General features: G+C 60.1%; 4 protein-coding genes across 8 annotated transcripts; all 4 read right to left on the bottom strand.

Moving 5' to 3' along the window:
• Positions 1 to 172: 172 nt before the first annotated feature.
• On the bottom strand, positions 173 to 4,355 carry ugcg (UDP-glucose ceramide glucosyltransferase). Its single transcript, XM_037266747.1, has 10 exons — positions 3,663 to 4,355; positions 2,815 to 2,947; positions 2,640 to 2,742; positions 2,346 to 2,447; positions 2,152 to 2,264; positions 1,850 to 2,028; positions 1,494 to 1,580; positions 1,322 to 1,429; positions 1,158 to 1,236; positions 173 to 1,090 (listed from the first exon to the last, which is right to left on the bottom strand). The coding sequence occupies exons 1-10, from the start codon at positions 3,758 to 3,760 to the stop codon at positions 920 to 922; spliced, it is 1,173 nt and encodes a 390-aa protein (XP_037122642.1). The 5' UTR covers positions 3,761 to 4,355; the 3' UTR covers positions 173 to 919.
• Positions 4,356 to 4,487: 132 nt separating this feature from the next.
• LOC119131927 (molybdopterin synthase catalytic subunit) lies at positions 4,488 to 6,372 on the bottom strand. Its single transcript, XM_037266778.1, has 7 exons — positions 6,258 to 6,372; positions 5,747 to 5,868; positions 5,522 to 5,671; positions 5,119 to 5,239; positions 4,898 to 5,054; positions 4,692 to 4,815; positions 4,488 to 4,606 (listed from the first exon to the last, which is right to left on the bottom strand). Exons 3-7 carry the CDS (start codon positions 5,543 to 5,545, stop codon positions 4,505 to 4,507), a joined length of 528 nt encoding a protein of 175 aa, XP_037122673.1. The 5' UTR covers positions 5,546 to 5,671; positions 5,747 to 5,868; positions 6,258 to 6,372; the 3' UTR covers positions 4,488 to 4,504.
• Positions 6,373 to 6,885: 513 nt separating this feature from the next.
• Positions 6,886 to 10,230, bottom strand: wu:fi75a02 (protein PRR14L). 2 transcript variants are annotated; one of them, XM_037266740.1, is made up of 11 exons: positions 9,857 to 10,230; positions 9,461 to 9,544; positions 8,914 to 9,147; positions 8,438 to 8,738; positions 8,128 to 8,358; positions 7,999 to 8,022; positions 7,802 to 7,928; positions 7,523 to 7,611; positions 7,383 to 7,454; positions 7,192 to 7,322; positions 6,886 to 7,117 (listed from the first exon to the last, which is right to left on the bottom strand). In XM_037266740.1, exons 2-11 carry the CDS (start codon positions 9,540 to 9,542, stop codon positions 6,960 to 6,962), a joined length of 1,449 nt encoding a protein of 482 aa, XP_037122635.1. In that variant the 5' UTR covers positions 9,543 to 9,544; positions 9,857 to 10,230; the 3' UTR covers positions 6,886 to 6,959. The 2 variants fall into 2 exon arrangements, with proteins under 2 accessions (XP_037122635.1, XP_037122636.1); XM_037266741.1 differs by lacking the exon at positions 7,999 to 8,022 and having other exon boundaries at positions 9,461 to 9,546; positions 9,858 to 10,230.
• A 318-nt stretch (positions 10,231 to 10,548) lies between these two features.
• apc (APC regulator of WNT signaling pathway) lies at positions 10,549 to 21,023 on the bottom strand. Of its 4 annotated transcripts, XM_037266699.1 has the most exons (16): positions 20,801 to 21,023; positions 18,847 to 19,005; positions 18,539 to 18,626; positions 18,217 to 18,358; positions 18,043 to 18,151; positions 17,732 to 17,845; positions 17,591 to 17,653; positions 17,417 to 17,470; positions 17,256 to 17,342; positions 16,950 to 17,191; positions 16,672 to 16,913; positions 16,491 to 16,586; positions 16,174 to 16,313; positions 15,879 to 16,073; positions 15,517 to 15,731; positions 10,549 to 15,451 (listed from the first exon to the last, which is right to left on the bottom strand). In XM_037266699.1, the coding sequence occupies exons 2-16, from the start codon at positions 18,982 to 18,984 to the stop codon at positions 10,795 to 10,797; spliced, it is 6,582 nt and encodes a 2,193-aa protein (XP_037122594.1). In that variant the 5' UTR covers positions 18,985 to 19,005; positions 20,801 to 21,023; the 3' UTR covers positions 10,549 to 10,794. The 4 variants fall into 4 exon arrangements, with proteins under 4 accessions (XP_037122594.1, XP_037122591.1, XP_037122593.1 ...); XM_037266696.1 differs by having other exon boundaries at positions 17,417 to 17,653; XM_037266698.1 differs by having other exon boundaries at positions 16,672 to 16,872; positions 17,014 to 17,191; positions 17,417 to 17,653.
• Between the last annotated feature and the right edge of the window lie 194 nt (positions 21,024 to 21,217).

The following is a 21,217-nucleotide window of genomic DNA, read 5'->3' as shown; positions in this document are numbered from 1 at the left end:
AAACGTCTCATTGGACGACAGACAGCCTGGCACGTTCAAGAGTGACGCCATCAGGCCATACCCTGTTGTCTCTGCTATTTGATAAGGCTAACTCTCTGTGACGCTCGACCAGCGCTCCCCTCGACCTGTTCCACATACGTCAAAATGGAAGGATGCAAGTGCCACTTTAAAATTCATGGGCAATAGTTTATTCCAAAGGCTAAACTCAATCAAGCAAGTAAGTAATGACGCATCTCAAGTTAATTGGAGAAACTGCTGGATAAGCGCTTCCAGTTGACACTGCACAATAGATGGCAGGCAGGTTGTCAATGGTCCCGGAGCAGTAGTTTGGACATCCCTATTCTAAACCAATTGCCCGTCACCTTGTGCTCCAATTGTTTTTCCATCTGTGCACTGGCTGGCTGGATTCGCGACGTATCGCTCTCCAGCCGCAGCGGCTAGCGCATTCGAACCCCCGTGCGAGTTTGCAGTCAAGCGGCGGCGGCGGCCACTCAGCAGCGCTTCGGGGGGGGGGGGGGGGGGGGGGGGGGGGCCGCCCCACTCTGCTCTACACTGACACACGTACACGCGAGTTAGTCGACATGAAATGATACGACACATAACACTGCGTGCGGCGCTCCTCACACGAGCGTAACGCCGTCGGAATAGTTTAGTTACAAAGAAAAGACAAATACAAAAAGACGGCTGACAGCGCCGCCTCCTGATCTGACCGCTCGGGTGGCGTCTTGTCCCTTCACGTTGTTCAGCGTTTCCACGGAAAGCGGGGAGTACCGTGGGCGGGCGGGCGGGTTGGCCGGGCAGGGCAGGGCCACACTCTTGTGCCACTGCTTCTTTGCTAACATTAGCACCAAAAGGAACATAAATAGTCTCCAAACAAACAAACAAAGAAAGAAACACGCAGGGGTCTCCGCGACAGCAGCTACACGTCCAGGATCTCCTCGGCCGTGCCGCCGCATCGGAGCCGGTACCGGCCGGTCCGCCAGCTGATGGTGGGATCCCAAAGTGCCGACAGGAAGATCTGCACCGCCATGGACTCGCGGATGAACCACGCCACGGCAAAGTCCAGCTTGGAGAAGCTCGGCGGCCCGCCCTGCCCGCCCGTCAAAACACGATGAATGACAAATAGCTTCGGCGAGGCGGACTCATCGGGTACGCACCTGAACTCCGGTCAGTTGGACGTAGTCGGCGATGAACCACGCCAAACAATGACACATGAAGAACACCATCATGTCCCATCTACACAAGCGGACACAAACAACATTTGAATGACCAGCGGAGTGCGACAGAGCGCCGGCTCGGTCTGGCGGCCGGCAGACAAAACCTGAAAAGGTGATGCGCGGCCCAGCCAATAATGAGGCTGGCCAGGAAGCACTCGGAGACGGGTTCCAGCACGGTGCCCGGAAGCATGTTGATGCGCAGCTTGGTCCACCTGCCATGGACCAAGGGAGGAAGTTAGAGCGCCTCCGCATGGTCATGATGCTCACGGCGTTCACCTGATCAAGCGTGACTGGAACTGGCCGATGGAGTAGGAGCCCGAATTCTGCAAGGCCACCTGCGTCGCCATGGAGAACTTCCAGCCTCTGCGCAAGACCAATCGGGCCGGGGCCCCGCCCGCAAGCGCCGCGTTAACTTGTGTAGCCGACACGCACCCGATTCCAACGCAAAACGCTTAACAGCGTTGCTGCTGGAGATGCCGGCCTGCGTACATTCTCGTTTTGTGTGTGTGTGTGTGTGTGTGTGTGTGTGTGTGTGTAAGAGTGTGAGTGAGCGGGGGCGTTTGTGTGTGTGTGACAGAAAGCCAGTCAGTGTGGTAGTGCATGAAAAAAAGAGCCCGAGCGTGTGCGCGTACCTGTCGGCGATGGCCTTGGCCATGAAGTAATCTTCAGCGATGTACTGCGCAAAAGCCACCAGTCCGCCGGCCTGGTCCAGGACATCCTTGCGCATCAGACACGACATGCCCGTCACGCACTTGATGCCCATCACGTTGGCCGAAATGTACGAGCGAGGGTGCGACGTCCCGAAGTAGACCTGCCGACCAGTTTGCCTCTCGTTAGGCGATCTCGGGCCGCTCCGCTAGTCAGCCTCACGGGAGTTAGCGCGGTGCTGATGCGCCTTCTCAAGCTAACTGGGCGTCCCGCTGGCGAGCCTCACCTGCTCCAGGGTGGCGGCGAAGCCCTGGCGGTCGGCGACATACGGCAGGCCGTGCACCAGGCCCACCTTCTCGGTCATCTGATTGGTCAGATCGGTCAGGGTGTCAGCTTTCACTGCAGTCACACACAGTTAGCATTGGCGTTAGCACGGGGCCGCAGCTCAGACGGCGCAGGGTCAAGGTGGCGCCGGACGACCTCGGATGCCGCTGTCGCAGATCCACACCAGGCCGTACTTGGCGCTCTCGTAGCCTGGCATCAAGTTGTTGATCTTGGGGTTGATGCCCACTTTCTTGCCCCCTGCCAGAGACAGGCGTTGGGTCAGGTCCACATTTGGGCCAAGATGGAGACTTAGTTGGCCCAGTTAGATGGCCTCAAATTGCTCAGTACCGAGGGCCTGGAAGGGCCGCCCATTAAGACGCAGACCGCAGACAGAGCGGGCCGCACACAGGCAAGAGAGCGTTTCAATGTGAGGGCGTCGCAAGTGGTTACCGATGAAGAGGCGAGCGTCCACGTTGGGATATTTGCCCAGCAGCTTCTTGCATACGTCCACGGCGGGGTCGTCCTGGTCCTGAACGCACATCAGCACCTCGTACTGCACGCACACACGCGAGATTACAACATGCGTGTACGCACACGGTTCCAGAGGTTGGGGGGGGTCAGCTACCTTGGGGTAGTCCATGGTGAAGAAGGTCTCCAGGTTGGAGATGAGGTTAGCGTCCACGCCCTTGAGCGGCTTGAGCAGGGACACGCCTGCCGGCGGCTGCACCTCCGGCCTCTTCTTGTGCAGACGCAGGCGCCTGACAACAGAAGGACGGACGGGGTCAGAGGTCGTTTGGAGGACGGCAAAGGCCTGTCTACTTATCCATTGGTCTGCCGATTGTTTTCGCCAGGACTCAAAGAATTTTTAAAAAGATCAGGTGAAAAGCCACAGTTCCGTTGTTTTGAGAGTGAGCCAGCGAGCGAGCGATGAATGGCTGACCAAGCCAAAAGTCATTTGTCCCCCTCGCACCATACAAAATGGGTACAAGATGTTTACTAATAAATGTACCTGCCTGCCGTTTGGCTATTCAATGTAGCTTAACGCGGTTCGGTTGGGCTACCCTACTTTAGAGTAGTTTAAGGCTTTATAGAAAGTAAGCAAAGCATTTAGGTCGGCTTCAGCAACGCCGATGTCCAAAATATTCACTCGGTATAGGATGAAAAAAAAATCTCCGTCGGCCGGCGCTGACCGACCGGCTAGCTACCCTACGCCCAGCCCCAAACATAATGACACTTTTTTTTAATGTCCGTTTTATCCAATATCTAAAATGAAAACACAAGGTCGGAGCACTTCCAGCCAGACCAGCGGGATTTAAGTTAGCTAGCGGTGCCGGCCGGCCTGCCCGCGGTGGGCTGGGCTCGGCTAAGCTAACATAGAGTAGGCTAACGTAAGCCAGGCTAGGCTAGGCTAAGGTAAGGTAAGGTAAGGTAAGGTAAGGTAAGGTAAGCGAAGGCAGAGCGTGGCGAACTCACACGTAAATGATGGACATGAAGTGCATGAGCCACAGCACGACGAACAGCAGCAAGCCGAACACGGCAAGGCCCTGCATGGCGACCTCCGCCAGACCCATGGTGATACGCAGAAGGCGGGGAGGGAGGCACGCCGGACGGGCGTGTGGATGGACGGCCGGGCCAGCCGGCCGCCGGGAGCAGGAGGAGGGAAACGAGGAGTGGGGTCCCGCCCCGGGCAAAGGTGCGCCGAGCGAGCGCAGCTGGAGACTGAGGTCAAAGATTCGGCCGACAGATCCAGTCTTGAAATCCACTCGACACCAAGCGGCCAGTCCGGAGATCCGAGCAGGAAGACAGACGAGACGAGGACTCCGTCCGCCGGGGACCGCTCTCAGTCCCACCGCGCGCGGCCGAGCCGAAGCCGCTTGACAGTCAGCAGACCCGCAGTTGATCAGCTGACCTGCGTGGGCGGGGAGGGGGCGGAGTTGATGAGCGCTTCCGGTCAGGGTCAATCCGCAACCCGGCTGAGCGAGCGTCACGTCTCGCGACGTCACGCTGACACCTTCGTCCTCGCCCGCCGGAAACAAACAAACTAACTAAAAAGAAAGAAAAAAACTAAACGGAGGCTTGGCGGGGAGGACGAAGAAAATCTCTCTCGCTCGCCTTTCACTCCTCCGACGCGTGATTTCACTTTTCTCTCATGATGACACGCTGGCTGGCGTTTGCGACTCAATGTGATTTGACAAACAGCTGCACATGGACACAGGGGGCGGCGACTGGTCACAGGGCAATGTCCCAATCTGTATGACAACGGACTTATGTGGACAAACAAGTGATTGGCCGCCAGAATGACAAGTTTGCCTTCTTTATTGATCCATGGGTGTGGAAGCGGTGTGGCTGCCGTGGCAACTGGCCCAGGCACACTCGGCGTTTTCCTTCCAGCTGCTCCCGCGATCCTCGTACACTTCCTGCGGAGCGGGCGAGAGGTGAGCTCGGGTGACCAGACGGGTCGAGTCGGCCGGCCGGCCAACCAGCAGGCAGAGCCATCCTGACCTTCTTCCACACGGGCACGTTGGCCTTCAGGCCGTCCAGCAGGTTAGCGAGGGCCTGCTGGCCTTGGCGGCGGTGCGGAGACGAGACGGCTGCCACCACGCTGGCCTCTCCCACAGCCACCCACCTGAGGGAGGAAGGAGCGGAGCAGAGCGCCGGGTTAAGAGCGGAGCGTTCGCGGCGGCCCGGAGTTGCGGCGTTGGTGCGACCCGAGGCGATGGTGCACGCAGATGTGCACGAGGTCGGGCCAACGCGCCCGCAGGCGCTGGCACAGCTCGGCCAGCTCCGACCGGACCATGGACTCGTACGCCTCGTACTCCAGACCGATCACCTTCCCGCCGTCCGACCGGTCCTGGCGCGTGGTACCTGCGACGAGGGACGCCGCATCTTATCCCGGGCCTCGGCAGGGAGCAAGCGATGGCACCAGTACCTACGAAGAGAGAAATGGCGCCGCAGGAGACGCTGGCGACGGCTGCCACCACATTGTCGACGGACAGCCGATGGCGGCTCAGCTGGAAGATGTCCCGCGCCGCCTCTGCTGCTGCCGCCGCCTTGCCAGGGAAGATGGCGGATGAGAGGAGGGAGACAATTAGGGCGCCATTGTTACCACGGTTAGCTTATGGACTATGATTGTGGCGGCAAACGTTTGTCAGATAGCATTGTTGCGGACGTGCCCTCTGTGAGGAGGGGAAGGGAGGCGGCGCTCAGAGGCTCTTACGATGGTGTCCATGTTCATTGTCAGCAACGTTGCGACGCAAAGACAATGAGTGTCCTTACGCCATGCTAGCATGTTGCGATTCTTATTGCGCAATGAAGGGTTCTAAGAAGCTCACGATGGGCGGCGATGGGCTGCTCATCCTCCGCTCAGCGGCGGCACCACGGCGATCTCGTCTCCGTCTCGCAGCGTCAGCGGCTCCCGGTCGTCGACGGCGACGTACTGATGGCGCACGGCCAACACAACGTGCCCCTGCAAGGCCCGCAACCTGTGCGCGCGCACGCACGCACATCAGACGCATGAGGCCCCCATTCCGCTCCGCTCGGCTGCGCTCGGCTCCAACCTGGGGTGTTGTCCTAGCAAGTGAGTCCAAAGGTCCCGACTGCTGATTGGCGTGTCCACTTGTAAGGGCTCCTCACGCAGGCCGCTGAGCTCGGCGCTCTCAGCAAAGTACAAGACGCACACCTAGAGCACGCGCACTTGGTCACGCAGAGGTTCTCCAATGCAAGCACAACTGCCAGCCAGGCAATCGGAATGATTGGCCTCTCTTTCAAATATGGCTTCCATTGGGCCATGGCAATCATTTGCCACAATATTTGAAAAGAATAGACGAAATTGTGCAAAACTCTTCCTTGAAGTCGCCGTTTCCTAAAAGATGACTTTCACAACATTTCTAGAGAAATGCCCTGAACCGCTCGCTCGCTCGCCCGCCATCGGTCACCATGCGGTCTTAGGAGAAGCGCAGATCTCGTGCTTATCTCGTGGACGCTCACGCCACGTGATCTTGAGCTGAAGTGAGCCAATGTTCCTTTTTTTTTTTTTTGCAACATGTAGAAGTGCTCAAAGTACGCGACGTTGTTCGGAGTTTTGGCTCCTGGTTTGTTCGACTAGCATCAGAATGCAGTCGAAAGACAAGAGAAGAACCTTTTGGACTATTTTAAACGCGTCGCTGGCGGCAATCAGAAACTCACGCGCGCAGTCATGGAGAGGAAATGCGCGTCCGGTCATCTGTGGACTCCGGGAGGGATAAAAATGGATTGATTTCAAAACACAAGAGTTTTCTTTCTGGAAAGCGTAGGTCTATTGAAGTCACGACGATTTCTTCCACGACGCTTATTTGGGTGCTATTTGGCGCAACACCACCCCCTGCTGTTCAAATGAAGAACAATGCCAACTAAGCGCAGCACAGTCAATTTGTCGATTTGGGACGCGCGGATTCGTCACACCGCATTTCCCCCCGTCCCCGTTGATTCGGGAAACCAGTATTCATTGTTGCCCCCCCCTTTAAATCGCCACCCCCCTCCACAAATAGCAGCGGTCGACCACACCGTTTTGTATTGACTCGTGACTGGTCCAGTCCATTCTTTGTCAAAATGTGCTCTGAACTTGACATCGACCAGTCCATTTCTTGGTCTGCACGGGTCCCCATCTTTTCTTCAATCTGATGGAGATTTCTGAGAGAAGCAAGTTTGCGAGTTTGAGACCACTTGAGCAAACTTTATTCATTCCAAAAATATACACGTTTCACTTTAACAACTTTTCCACAGGAAGTGCGCTCACACGTCCAAACCCTGAGCAGTCAGGAAGTCTTCCAGCGCGCTCAGTCTCTGCACCAGCATCACGTCCAGGTCCGACTGGTCGTCGACGCTGCGCCCCGCGCGGTACTGACGCCGTACGACGCGTTTTCTGGGCACCGCGACGGGAAGTCCAACACCTGCAAACAAAATTGATACGGCAGGTTGCGGCAGGTTGCGGCAGGTTGCGGCAGGTTGCGGCAGATTGCGCTACCTTGCGCTCGTTTCCTCTTTCTGGGTTGAGTGAAGTCCGGAAAGAGGAGGAGCCTGCGCCGCCTCTGCTGGCCAATGAGGAGCAAGGCTCCGTCCTTCTCCCGAGGCTCCTCAAAGATGGTCTCCAGAGTCCTGCAGAGCAGAGAAGGTGGCAGCGGGGGAATGGCGGCCCTCCCTCGCCGCTTTACCTACCTGTTGTTGGCGGGACATTTGTAGTTCTTGTTGGTGTAAATCTCCTCCACGCTGAACTCCTTCTTATTCAACCTCAAAGGCAGACAAAAGGCCAGCATGAGGCCTGCGTCGTCCCCGGCGGCGGCGACCTTCTCGCTCACCTTTTGACCTTGGGCAGGCCCATGGGCGTGAGCGGGATCTCTCGCGGCGCCGCTCGGCGGATCCGGATCCGCGAGACGCGTCCGGCTTTCTGACGAGAGACGTAGACGTCAACCTGCGCTGCTCTTTTGCTTTCAAACACTCGCCAAAGTGACTGTTGCCATTGGTGGTAGGACAACACCAACAAAATGAAATGGACAAAACACTAGCAAAAATCCCAAAGTGTGAGGTGAAGTTGGGCAGCTGGACATTATGGGCCGGACAGATGCGCACTGCCACACCTGCTTGCAGCCACTTGCCGACTGGGCGACCGGGAGCGGAGGCGACGCGACCGCCTCGGCGCAAGGAGGAAGAGGCGGGGCGAGGAGGCGCTTCCGGGAATTGGCTCTTCTGTCTGCTTCTGGCGCCCTGCGGTCACGTCACATGGCGTGATGAGACCAAAGGTTGCAAATGAACACCAAAAGATATTTGTACCGACCTGAGGTCAGCTTCTTGGATGTAACTGCCAACAAAAAAAAAAGGAAAGCGCCCGTTAAGGTGGCGAACACAAACAATCAAACGATCAACCGACCGACCGACCGACCGACCGACCAACCAACCAACCAACCAGTGATCGACGGCGAGACTGGGTGGGGCCGTCCAGTCGCTCAGGGGCCGCCAGAGATTCCAGTGGGTCCCGCCCCCGAGCGTCGCCAGGGCCGTCGCAGACAGACGTAGCAGGGAGGCGGCCGAGCAGGGCAACAGAGGGGGCGGCATCGTCGAGCCGGAAGAGCGGCGGCAGGCCGGCCAGGCCGGCCATCGTCCGCTGGCGGATCGCAGCAAGTCAAAAGGACAGAAGCTGCGAGGACCCAAGCGTCGCTTTCAGCCCTTCATTTCAGCCAAATGGGTCCAAAAGTGTGGCCAGCTCCCATTCCCACCTGTAACCGTTGCGGCCCAAAACCAGGCTGACACCCTTGAGCGATTGGCCACCTTGCTCCGGACTTCTGGGCTCCAAGTTGAGGAGCGTGAGGGTGGCCCGGTCAGGAGCTCCGTCTCCCGCCAGGCGGACGGCCAACCGGCCTACGAACCTCCCGAGACGCCGGTCCCCCTCTCCTCCTCTGTGGTTCCTCCTCCTCTTGATGCCCCTCCCCTCCACTCGGCTCTCGCCCTCCCTGGGACAAAGCGGCGAGCTCTCCGGGGCGACGGAAGAGGACGGCGGCCTGGGGAATGGTGCCGGCCCTAAAGACAAGGAGAAGAAGAAGAAGAAGAAGAAAAGGCGCAAACGCCAAAGCATGGATTCCCAACACAACCACGGTAATGCGGCGGGCGACGCGTGTATGTACACCGGCGGGCGCCGCTATGGCACCATCCTGACCCGCTCGATTGCTTCGACGGGGCCCTCTGGAAGCATTACCTCTGCGACAGTCAACTCGCGGCACGGCGCGTCTCTCGGGGCTCTTCCTCCTGCCGCCGCCGCCGCCAGCCGTTCGCTCCAAAGCGTCCACTCGCCGGGCCAACGACGCCAGCGCCCCTCGCAGGAGACGCCGCACTTCCATCCTGTGGGTGGCCAGGAGGCGGGGCAAGAGCGCCGCGCAAGGACAGCTGGGCCGAGGGCCGGGTTGCCGCCGCTGACGACCCCGAGGAGCGACTGCAAGAGCCCACGCAATTTTCATTCAATCTACGTTGGTCAATTGGTCTACAGGCAACACCCGCACGAGTGCTTTTTGCACTCAGTCACGGGTCCCGTCCCGCATGTGCACGTTCTCTAAGACTGTTGGGCAGAAATCTTCTACAAATGGATGCAATCAGTGCACGAGTGTGTTCATTTCACGTACTCTTGTCTAATCAATCAGAGCAACGTGTGTTTCGACAGGCAAAAGCTGTTTTGAGACCGTTGAAGTGTGTGTGACTGTTTCTGCCACGCTGACTGAAAACGTTCTCATTTTGGCTCACACACTTACGCGCTTGCGGGGCTCCGTAGACATTGTTGTCAGCTGATGGGGGTGCAGGAGGCGTCACTCCCGGCGGGGGAAGGGCCAGCATGACTACATGCAATAGAGAGGTGGGGGTGGTGGGGGGGTTAAACCGGTGACGTCATATTTGACGCGAAACATGGCGTAGACTTCTCGCGAGACCTGGGCCCCGCTAAACTCAATCCGAGTAGCACTGAAACGAACATAGTTCAGAAGCATGTGCTCAAAGCGCTTTTGTTCCTTAATTACGCATTATAAACAACGCAGGAGCGGGTGAACGCGCGCGCGCGCACGTTTGTAGCACAGAAAGCAACAAGGCGTCGCGCGAGAAGCTGCGGCTGTCTCACTCCCATTTGCATTTGACAAAGCTCTAAAAAAATGTACCTTTTTCGATCCTGGCAGCTCAGCAAACTCCCCGAATTGTCTCGAATGTCATTTGAAGACGGTCGAGGGTAGCAAAGAGTCAAATGGAAAATGATTTTTTTCCAGGAAAATGGATGAGTCCAGCGAAGCGGCGTTGCGCTTTTCCCAAACAACGACCACTTCCGAATGTATTTCGAAATAAAAGATTACTAAACCAACATGGATTCTGCCACAAACAATAGCACAGTGACCACGGGTAATCACATATTGTTGAGTAAGTGTAATAGTTCTGTAAATAAACGAGCAAATGTCACCACAAGTGCATTTAAAACCCGTGGGTGTTTTGTCTCGGAAGTCGTTTCCATTAGGTTTGCTCTCCCCGGTTTACGCATGCGCAAGGGGGAGGGGAGGGGGGAGAGGGATTACCTTGAGTTTGCTCCGCTTAGCTTCTTCTTCTTTTTGGATTGTCCGGCGGTTGGCCATCTAACAGGGCATTACCGCCACCTACTGTTCCAGATACTTGGTCTCTTCTTTAACTGCGACATGGTTTCATTTTAATACCGTCGGTTGCAACACTAAATCCATTTAAATCTTGACGTGAAAGTGTTGCGCTAACGTTTCATAGCGTTGGGACAAAAACACGAGCATTTTATAATGTAACAAATCTATAATGATGGGGGGACTTGGCAGTCCCAGGATACACGACAAAAGTGTTGAGCTAAAACGTTGACTTTTATTCTTGCGTTATGTCGCCAAAAACATTTAAATTAATAAGTTAGGCGTTACAGTGTTTGTCAGTGAAAACATCCACAGCGTCCACACGAACGGAATCGTCTCAAGGGAACGGCGTCTTCTTTTGGGGTTGGGTGGGCATGCGGGAAGACGAGCTAAGCGCTACACATCCTAAGTGGTAGAAAAAGATGACAGCCTGATTGAGCTTTCTGAAACGGAGGGGCCTTTCATACCGACGTGACAATATAGGAGCCGTGTTCGCCGCCGCCAGCACAGCCTCCTTCGCCACCCTTGGGCTCCCGCTTTTTGGTGACGGGGGTAGGGATAAGCGAGGGCCTGGCAGGTGCAGGTGCGCTGGATGTGGCAGCAGAGGGTGATGTGGAGGCAGCCGAGTCAGGGTTGCTCTTCCTGGGACTGGGCGTGTAGTTAAAGGGGCTGACCCTGGCGGCCACGGCACCACTGCGCTGCTGCTGCTGCTGCTGCTGCTGAAGGCGCTGCTGAAGGCGCTCCGGTGCCGCCGCCGGCTTGTCGTCCAAGCTGTCGCAGCTGCGCCGTAAGTTCAGGTTGGTGGAGGAGGTGGACAAGGAGGAGGAGGAGGAGGAGGAGATTTTGGAAGGGACAAGGCCTGGAATGACAGGCGGGGCATTGGGAGAGCGCGCCGAGCACGAGGACGCCGAGCGCGGGTTGTTGACGGGACAATCTTCCAGGCGTACCCACACTTCCTCCGAGTCGGCGGCCTGGCCGGCGGAGTCCGAGGTTTCCCCCGCGCCGGCGCTCTTGGCCCGCTGCCACGTTCCTGTGGATCGGACACCAGGCTCCTCCTCGCTTCGGGCCTTCTCGCTCGACTCGGACGAGGCAGAGAGGACCGAAGAGGAACTTCCGGTTCGCTTCCAGGTGCCCACGCGAGGCAACGAGCTCGAATGTTTGCTCTGCCGCTTCCAGGTTCCCGTACGACCCAAGTGCGATGACGACTCGGCCGCGCTGTCCTGGGGACGCGACGGACTCTCCGATTGCGAGCGGACGGCATCCTGTCTGCGAGACGTGGCGGCGGCGGCGGACTCTTCCAGCTTCCTCTTGAGCGTGGGACTGGGCACCTCCTTGATGAACGTGGACTGGCGGACGAGGGCGGGTTTCTCCACTTCCGCCTTCTCCTTCTTTGAGACATTGTTGCGGCCGACCTGACTGGCCGCGGCGCCAGGTTTGGCGGTGGCGGCAGGCGACGCTGTGCGCGGCAGCTGCGAGGGTCTCCCTCCTCTATGAGAGGAACGCGACGGCGTGGAATCCCGAGACGAGTCGCCGCTCCCTGGCGCCTTGGCGGCCGCTCTGGGTTTGCTCCTCCCCCGACCCGCCAGCTCGGCCCTGGGCTTGCCGGTGATGGGGCTCCGATAAACCTTCTTGCCACCCCTCACCGCCGCCTTCGGCTGGTCTTCTTGGCCCTTCTTTTTGTCCTCGGCAGACGGTTTGACCACCCTGGCGCCCGGCTTGGACTCGGCCTGCCGGTCGGGGGCGCTGCTGGCGGGCGGCGGCAGGCGGAACGGCGAACCCACCGATTTGAGGGAGAGCACAGAATCAGAGTCGGATGAGCCTTGGCGGGACGGCGATGAGGCGGCGGCGTTGAGGCTGCTGACGACAGAGTTGGCACCTTCTTGAATGGCTTTCCAGTCGAAGGACTCGGAGTCCGGGGAGGCGGGGCTCTGCGGTACATCCAAGGGCTCCTCCTCAGCCAGCATATGTTCCTCCGCTTTGGCCGCAGGAAGCGGCGTGGCAGGGGCACTGGCGGCGGCACTCTTCTTCTTCTTCTTGGGCATGGCCGAGCTGATGCACTCCTGCAGGAGGTCGTCTTCAGAATCAATGCTGAGCGAGCTGAGCGAGGAGTTCCTGGAAAAGCAGACGGGCGTATCCTCCACGTGGAAGGCTTTGGGCGTGTAGGCGCACAGGCGCGGCGGCGGCGCTTTAACGGGCACCTGCGCGGGCTCTGCGCTGCCGCCCTGTTGCTCGTTCAGCCGCTGCGGCGGCCGCCGCCGGGGGGCCGCAAACTCATTGTTGTTGTTCTCCTGGTCGATGTCGCTCAGCGAACTGAGAGAAGAGTTCCTGGAGAAGCAGACGGGCGTGTCCTCCATGGCAAACTTCTGCTTTTCATCCGAGGCGGGCGGGTTGGCGCCGCCGGCTTTACTCGGAGGGAAGGCCGCCACCGCCGCCGTCTTTTTGTCCCGCTCGCGCCGTTTGCGGACCTCATCCCGTTTGCCGTCCTCGTCCCGCTTCCGCTCTTCGTCCTTCTCGTCGTCGTCAAAATCGAGCGAGCTCAGCGAGTCGTTGCGGGAGAAGCAGCAGGGCGTGCCCTCGATGGGGGTGTAGCGATGCGGCGAGTCGAAAGCGAAGCCCGGCTTGACTTTAGCCGCCCGCTGGGTGGGCTTGACCGGCGAGGTCGGCTTTAGCGGCGCAGCGGCCGACGAGGGACGTCCTGTGGGGTTCTTGTGCTGCTGGGGAATGAAAAGGGGCGGGGCCGGAGGGGCCGGCTCGCCGCCGCTGGAGGATGCTCGAACGGGCTTCCGGGGTTTGGCTTTGGGCATGGCGGCGCTGATGCACTCGGCGAGAATGTCGTCGCCGTTGTCGCCCTCTGGAAGTCCGGCGCGGTGTGCTTGCGAGGAGGAGGAGGAGGGGGGCGCAGCGGCGGGATTGGCCTCCTCGTTGGGCGGCGAGTCGATGGTGAGGTCGCTGAGCGACGTCGCGGTGGAAAAGTTGAGCGGCGTTCCCTCCACACAGTAGACACGGGGAACCTCCTCGCTTGGCGGCTCCTTCTTCTGTGAGGGGAGGAGCTTGTAGACCGGGAGCTGGGCGCCTTTGCCTTGCTGTTGCTGCTTCTTTGGTTTCCGTGACGACTTGGGCATGGCCATGATGATGCACGCCTCCAGGATCTGAGTGTCGTCGTCGTCGTCGTCGCCGTCACCGTCGTCGTCGGACTCTTGGAGCACTCGCTGAGATGCCGCTTCCTCCTTGCCCGGGACCCGGCCGCCGTTCTGGCTTTGGTCCCGGCCGCCGTCCCGCTTCACGTCGGCTGTGATGAAGGGCTCGTCCATACTGAGCGCGCTCAGACTGGAAGCGTAGGAGAAGCCGTGCGGCGTGCTCTCGGTAGCAAAGTGCAGCAGGACATCGGCGGCGCTCTCCTCCGCCTCCTTCTTGGCGGCCTTCTGCTCCCCTGCAGTCATGGCGGAAGGCGGCGGCGGCGGCACCGTCTGCGGCGGTGGCGGCGTCTTGGCGCGGCTGGGGGGCATGGTTTGGCCGGGACTGTCGGGCAGGTCGCTGGGGCTGACCACGCCGCTGGGCATGCCGCTGCACGGCTCGCTGGAGCGCACGGAGCTGGCGATGGACGAAGTGGAGAAGCTGTCCAGCGAGCTGACCGACGTGCAGCGACTGAACATGAGCGGCGTTTCCTGAGCGTACTGCTGTTCCGGCGGACTCTTTGGGGTGCGGGCGCCCAACGCCGGCTGATGCTGATGGGCATGGTGGTGGTGATGGTGAGGGTGGTGGGCGCGCCGTCCTCGCGCCGCCGGAGCGGGGACAACGGCCGTCTGGCTCTCCACTTCTTTGCGCTGTCGCTGCTCGTCCCCGGCCGCTCGCCTCTTCCTCGCCGCGTCGGCGTCCTCCTCCTCTTCCTCGGGCGACAACGACGACAGCGAGCTTCCGCCAGAGAAGCAAATGGGCGTGTCCTCAACACAGTAGGTCTGCGTCGACTCTTGATGACCCTTGGGCTGCAGGTGAGGCGGGGGGCACGGTGCAGAGGGGGCGCTATCGGGGGCCGGGGCGTCTACAACCTGGAAGGGAGGCTTGCGGGAAACGTCGCCGCCGCCGCCGTATTTCAGGCTGTAGTCGATGGGCTGCTCGGGCGCGGCGGGGTCGCCGCTGCCATAGCGGGAGGCCGGCGGGACGGCGTAGCGGGCGGGCTGCGCCGGCGGCACCCGAGCGTTGGCGCCGTCGCTCCTGATCCTCGTGGCGCCGGCCTGCTCGTCACGCCGGTCCGTCTCGGTCCTGCCACGGTGGCTGGGACTCTGCCTTCCGGAATTGAGCTGCTCGTCCGAGTACTTGAGGCTGTAGTTGATGGGCGTGTCCACCTCGGCACCGTCGTCGTCCGCCATATGGTTGACGCTGCGAATCTTGTGAGCCAGGTCGGCCGGGTACTTCCTGTAGACGCAGCACCTGCCGGCGCCGCCGCTGTCGTCCGAGGAGTAGAGCGGTTCCGAGGACGGTTTGGTTTTGCCGCGGTTGCCGTAGCCGTCGGCGCTGGTTACGCTGTTGATGCTGTCGCTGGACGCTCGCACGCTGGCGGCGAAGACGGGCCGCGCGTACGCCGCCGACTCGTCCGCGCTGGGCTTGCAGCCGTCGGCATTTTTTGGACTGGACAGAACCGGCGTGTTGGCGTAGGAGCGGGTGGCGTTGGCTCCTCCGCCGGCACCGCCGCCGCAGTCCCGCGCCTTCCCGTGCGCCTTCCCGTGCGCCGCCTTGGGGCTGAGGTTGTCGATGTTGTCAAAGGTCTCGGAGAGCTGCTGAGCGTCCAGCTCCTTGAAGAGCGCCTTCTGCTTGCGGGCGTGCAGCGAAGGCGCCCCGGCGCCCGGCGAAAGCACACTGGCGTCCTTGTAACGAGCCGGGCGGTTGGCCATCAGGTTTCGCAGGGCGGCGGCGCTGCCCATGGCGATCATCTTGTGGCGGGAATGGATGAGGTTGCGCAGCATTCCCACGGCACCCAGCTCCCACAGGGCCTCCTGATCCTTGGCGTCGCGCGCCGAAAGGTTCCACAGGGTTCCGCAGGCGTTGGACACGATGGTCAGGCTGTGCGATTTGAGGTGCTGCAGCAACGTGGGCAGGCAGCCGTGCTCCCGCAGGATGCGTCTGCGAGCAGATACATCCATCCATCGATAAATAGGGTCAGCCGGCGGCGGGCCGAGCCAACTCACCTGTACGCCTCGTTGGTGGCGATGAGGCTGGAGACGTTCCTCAGGATGCCGCCTCCGCTCTCGATGATGGCCAAGGTGTTGGTGTGACTGCGGTGCGTCAACGTCCCCACCAGGAAGGCCAGCGCGCCGTCCACCGAGCAGATGTCGGCCTTGTTCTCCGTGCAGTGCGCCGACAGGTTCCAGAGCGCGCTCAGGACCGACTTGAGCGTGGACTCCTGCCCGGGTGGTTGGTTGGTTGGTTGGTTGGTTGGTTGGATGGATGGATGGATGGACGGACGGACGGACGGACGGACGCACGCACGCACGCACGCACGCACGCACGCACGCACGCTCAGCGGCTGGTGGCCAGCACCATGACTCACCTTCTGGACGTCCAGGGCGCACCCCACCAGCGCCCGCACACTGCCCACCTCGCGCAGCGTCTGCTTGCTGTTGACGTCCGCTCGCCACGATAAGTTCCTCAGCACGCTGGCCATCACCTGCTGCAGGTCTTCACTCTCAGACTTGAGCTGCTTGACCATGGCGCGCATGCAGCCCTTCATGGAGCACAGCGTGGCCTGGAGGGCACAAAGGGCGAGGGACTCGAGATGACTCAAGACGCCTGCGGCGAGCCGAGTTACGGGCGCGGCGCAGCACGGTGCAGCGCGGCTGCCCGACCTTATTGGCCACGTCTCCAAAGGTCAGGTTGGTGAGCGACATTCCGGCGTAGCGGCGCAGCGTGACGCTGTAGTGGTCTCTGCTCAGGTCCAACATCTCGCAGTCCACCTGCAGCAGCTCGGCCACCGCCTGCAGGCCACCTGAGCGTCACCGCATACACGTTAGCTAGCGCTGCGCTGTGGGATTTCTCATGACACCGCAGCTAGCACTTATTTCAACTTTTCAGTCATTGGCTAATTGCGGCCCGCCTTGCCCACCTTGAGACCTTCCACCCTCCCTAATCACAGTCATCTTTGCAGGGACTTTTGCTCGCTCACCAAGCTCGTTCATGGCGTGCCGATGCTCCTCGTCGAAAGAGAGTTTCATGAGGACGCAGACAGCGGGACAGATCTGATGGTCGACGGGCGAGGGCACTGCCGTGCACGGTGAGGAACGGCAGATGAGACGGGGCCATGGCGGCGGCGGCGGCGGCGGCCAGCTGCTCGCTCACTCACTCACCGGGGTTGTCCTCCTGCTCCGCGCCCCTCTCGTGGTTCTCCTGCCAGCTCCAGCAGGCCTCGCAGTAATGGCGCACCTGCTCCAGCAGGTGGAGCACGCGGATCTCCCGCCGGCCCCGCTTGTCGTCCGGCTGACTGTGCACAATGTTGTGCAGCGCGGCCGAGGCACGGGCGCGGGCCTCCTTGCTGCCGCGCGAGTTACCTAGGCAACAAAAGGAGAGGTCCGGCGGCTCAGGCGGCGGCGGCTCAGGCGGCGGCGGCCTAGGCGGCGGCGGCGGCTGCCGGCGGCTGCCGGCGGCTGCCAGCGCCTGCGGGCGGCTGAGCAACTTGTGGCCGCCGCTACCTAGCAACAGCGAGTCCTTGTCATTGCCGTGCAGCAGTTGGATGAGCAGCGGCAGGCAGCCCGACTGTCGCATGGCGATGCAGGAGTCCTGCGAGCTGGACATGGCCAGCAGCGTGCGGGACATGTCGTCCTTGTCGTGCGTTCCCAGCATGGACAGAAGGCTGTACACCATCTCCACCTGCGGGGGACACGCGTTGTCAGCCTTGGCGGTGGGCGGGCAGGCGGTCCAGGAGCTGGCTCACCTTTGTTCCCAGGTGGCTGGTGATTCGCCGGGGCACAGAGTAGGCCGTCTCGTTGGCCGGCTCACGCTCCGATCGAGAAGCGGCGGTCTGCGGACCGACGGCCAACACGTCAACGCTAGCTGGGAACGTACCGTTTGCAAGTCAGCCTCTTTTTAACTGACCTGGGAGACCGCCAGAGCGCCGCCGCCTTCGTTGGAACCACGGGTGTCTTCCACCTGCACACGCGCACACAAACACACACACAGCGGCGGCGGCAGCAGCAGATCAACTGCAGATGAGCAACTGCAGATGAGCAACTTCGGAGCCACCTTCGAGACAAGACACAAGCTGAGCACCTGCGGTCGAGCGCCTAGCTTGCCGATGTCCTTTTCGATCTGGTGGATGCGAGCAGCGCGAGCCTGCAAGCGCGCGCGCAGGGGCGGGCACAGGTTGAGGGCCGGCCAAACAAGGCACACAAGAGGAGGCGAGCGACGCACCTCGGCTCGCTTCTCCATCTCCTGACGGGACCCCAGCTGCTCTTCCATGGCGGCGTGGATCTGGCGAGCCTCAAACTCCAGCTGACGACGACTCATGTCCGTCTGCAGCGTGAACTGGAAACATAGCAACGTACGTCGTGAAGATGGGCCGGTGGCTTTTTGGGGGCAGTCGGGCGAGCGGGCGGGCGGGCAGGCGGGCCAGCCGGCCGGCCGGGCGGGACGGCCGGCCGCCAGCCAGCCAGCCAGCCAGCCAGCCAGCCAGCCAGCCAGCCAGCCAGCCGCCTCAATCCAATTTGAAAGGGGGCGCTTACATTTTCACTGAGAGGCAAACTGTCAATCCTCTCGGTCAGATTGAGAAGTTGAGCGTAGTACCAGCCTTTCTCCTTCTCCTCCTTCTCCAGCTCGGCCAATAGGAGAGCTCTGCAGAGCAAGCGGCCGCAGCCAATCAGAGAGAATTGCTAAAGCGCTGGCCGACCGCTGCCCACCTCTCCTTCTCCAGCTCCTCCAGGCAGCGCTCGTGGTGGCCGCCGTCTCTGGACGCCGACGGCCCTCTCCGCGCCACCGCCACGCCAGACGGCGCGGGAGGCCTCGGCCTGGCTTTGAAGCCGCCGGGGTCCAAGCTCATATCTGGGCAAACACAAAGGCGAGGACATTTGCTAACCGCGTGCGTCTGCTGCCAGAAGAGGCCTCTTTGGCCACGTGGCTTGACGGCGCCGCGACCCTTCTCTTGCTGCGGCCGCAGATTGTCGAGAGAGAAAACGTGCCACTTTCAAGGGTGCTTTGCGTGCGTGCCTGCCCGCCATTCACCTTTCAGCCTGACCACGAGCTCCAGCTGGGATCCCGGCGCCTCCTCCGAGTCGTCTTCCACGCTGCCCTGAAGCTGCTTCAGCGCTTCCTGGTTCACAGAAAGACCATTTGTCGTCAGAGCCAAGTTGGCTTGCTACACCGACCTGGGGGCGGGGCCGATTGCTGACCGATTAGCAAACGCTTACAGAGCACCCGCCCCGGTCAAGTGGCAACAAAGGCTTTCTTTTTCCATTTGAGACTTTGGAAGGGCGACGGCTAGGAACACCCTGGTGGAGGCGGGCCCGGCCCCGCCCGGCGGCGACACGCACCTTCATGTTGGACGCCTCAGTCTCCAGTTTGGTGAGGTGGTTGGAGTTGTCCTGCAGCTCCTGTCGTAGGTTGGAGTTCTCCATCTTCAGCACCTCCACCTGCCTCAGCAGCTGGTCGTACGACGCCCCTGCCGACATCTTGTCCCGCTGGCCTCTGACCTAACCCGCGATGACATCGTCAAGAAAAAGATGGCAAAGAGCGCTCGGCCGAGAGGCGGCCGCCGTGACGAGCGCGTCGTGGCGTCGGCAATTCTGCCAGCACGCAATGGCGACGACGGGCGCACGTTCTCTGGGAGCGTGCACGTGACACCGAGGTCGTCAGGGCGGCACCTGCATCGGATATTTGTCCACTTGAGCGTAGGCGCGCAGCAAAGAGCCCGGAACGCAAGGAACGACGGGGCCGCAAAGAGGAGCGACGACGTGAACTATGGCTGCCGGCGTCTGCGTTTCAGCGCGCCCGACAAGGTGGCAGCAGTCTTCACATCCGAATCACGAGCATCCATTTTAGATCGCTTGGGACGACGACTGCATCAAATGAGGCAACTCGCGTCCTCCGTCTCCTCCTGGTTGTCATTGGCGGTCAGCCATTTTCTTTCCCTCCATCTACCCCCCCTCTGTGCTGGCTTAGTGAGGCTCGCACAACACCGACAGAGCGGAGACAATGACGGGAGGCTGACACCCCCCCCCCCCTCGATATCTGCCGTCGCCCTCCCCCAAGCCCCCTCCTCTCACATCCGGCCGGCAAAGCTCGACTTGGAACAAAGCGCAACCCGAAGCAGATGTCGGGCACGAGAAGGCGAATAAAGAGAGAAAATGGCAGCTCACCCCATCGCTGTCGCCTCCATCGGCTCCTCCGCCGCGTCTGACACACGCGTCAGCCGGGCCCAGCGTCAGCCAATCGGGAGCCGCGCTCGCCCGGAGGAGGGAGGGAGAGAGGGAGGGAGGGAGGGAGAGGAAGAGAGGGAGGGAGGGAGCGAGCCAGCGAGCGAGGGAGGGAGGGAGGAAGTGAGAGGGATGCCCCCCACCCCATCGCGCGCCCTCCCACCATGCTTTGCGAGTGACAAGTCAAAGATGGTGAAAAGGGATGACGGCGAGCCCCGCTATTGGTCTGATGCCGGTTCTAATTTGCTTTGGAACAAGTGTGGCAATTACACCAAGAAGCATTTCCCTCCCACAAACAAAAGAGGGCTGACACTGCAAACAACTTTGTAGTCAATCACAAAAAGGTGCAGGTTTGCAGACTGTGCTGCAAAAACAATCCAGCAAGTGACCTCTGTCTGATGGAGCAAGCCCATCGCTTCCTTCCGAGTACAAATTGTGGACACAAGCAAGCACTGCATGTTGTGGGCTTGCGGCCGTGTTGCTTGGTGGCCCAACGCAAACAGTTGGTCGTTGACAGCTCACTGCCGCTCCCCCTACTAGATCGAATCGAAAAGAAGAGAATGTCTTGATTGTCAACAGCTATACAACCAAACTGGGACTTCCGCACATACATAAGCTGACACGAAGCAAATCCTAAGCAATACAATCGCTTAAGTCACGACAACACCATCCTCCCTCCACACTTTCCTCGGCAAAACCTCCGCCAGTAAAAACTTGACAATGAGAAACCTTGAGCCGTGCTTGCACTAGGATGAGAGAGAGAGAGAGAGAGAGAGAGAGAGAGAGAGAGAGCGGCTCCACCGTATTGTGGAGCAGTAAACAACAAGAGGAGGAGCGCCAGACGCATTAGCAGACGGGCTACTAGCTGCTAGCTGCGCTGCGAGCGACAAGCAGCGCATCACGCCGTCGAAACGCGTCTTCAGCGTGCGCATCCCTACACAAGTGTGACACAATGCATTTGGTGCGCGCAACTATGCTAATGCTAAACGACGTTAAGATCGGCGAAGCTAAGCTAGGCCAAGCTAAACTAAGCCAAGGCAAGCTAAGCTAAGAGCATGCTGTTTGTTCTTACCTTGTGTGCTCCCGAAAAAGCATCAAAGTGCGGTTAGCGCAAGGCACGTCGACGTCAAGTTTAGCGACGAGAGGTCAACGTGTGAACGGAAGGCGCCCGGAGCGGCGGCGGCTACATGCCACGCCGGCATTCAAACGCTGCGCTAGTCCAACTTTTCGCCCAACTTTTCACTTTTCGACTCGGATACTCGGGCCGCCATCTTGTTTCTGAGCTCGCTCTGGCTCTCGCACGCCAAGACTGCGCTAATCGATCCTCGATCAAATCGATAGTCGCAAGGATTTCGAACAGCTGCTATCGACCAGTTACAATTATTTCTGATTTCTCATGGGTTCTTCGAGCAATCGTTTTTAGTACATGTTTATAAGTGTCTGCGTCTACTTATTATTGTGTACAGTGGCTTGAAGTTACCTGCAGGCC

Source organism: Syngnathus acus, chromosome 12, assembly GCF_901709675.1.
Source record: "Syngnathus acus chromosome 12, fSynAcu1.2, whole genome shotgun sequence".
Classification (NCBI taxonomy): domain Eukaryota; kingdom Metazoa; phylum Chordata; class Actinopteri; order Syngnathiformes; family Syngnathidae; genus Syngnathus; species Syngnathus acus.
Note: the sequence above shows the minus strand (reverse complement) of the source record. Positions and strands in the feature narration are given on the sequence as shown.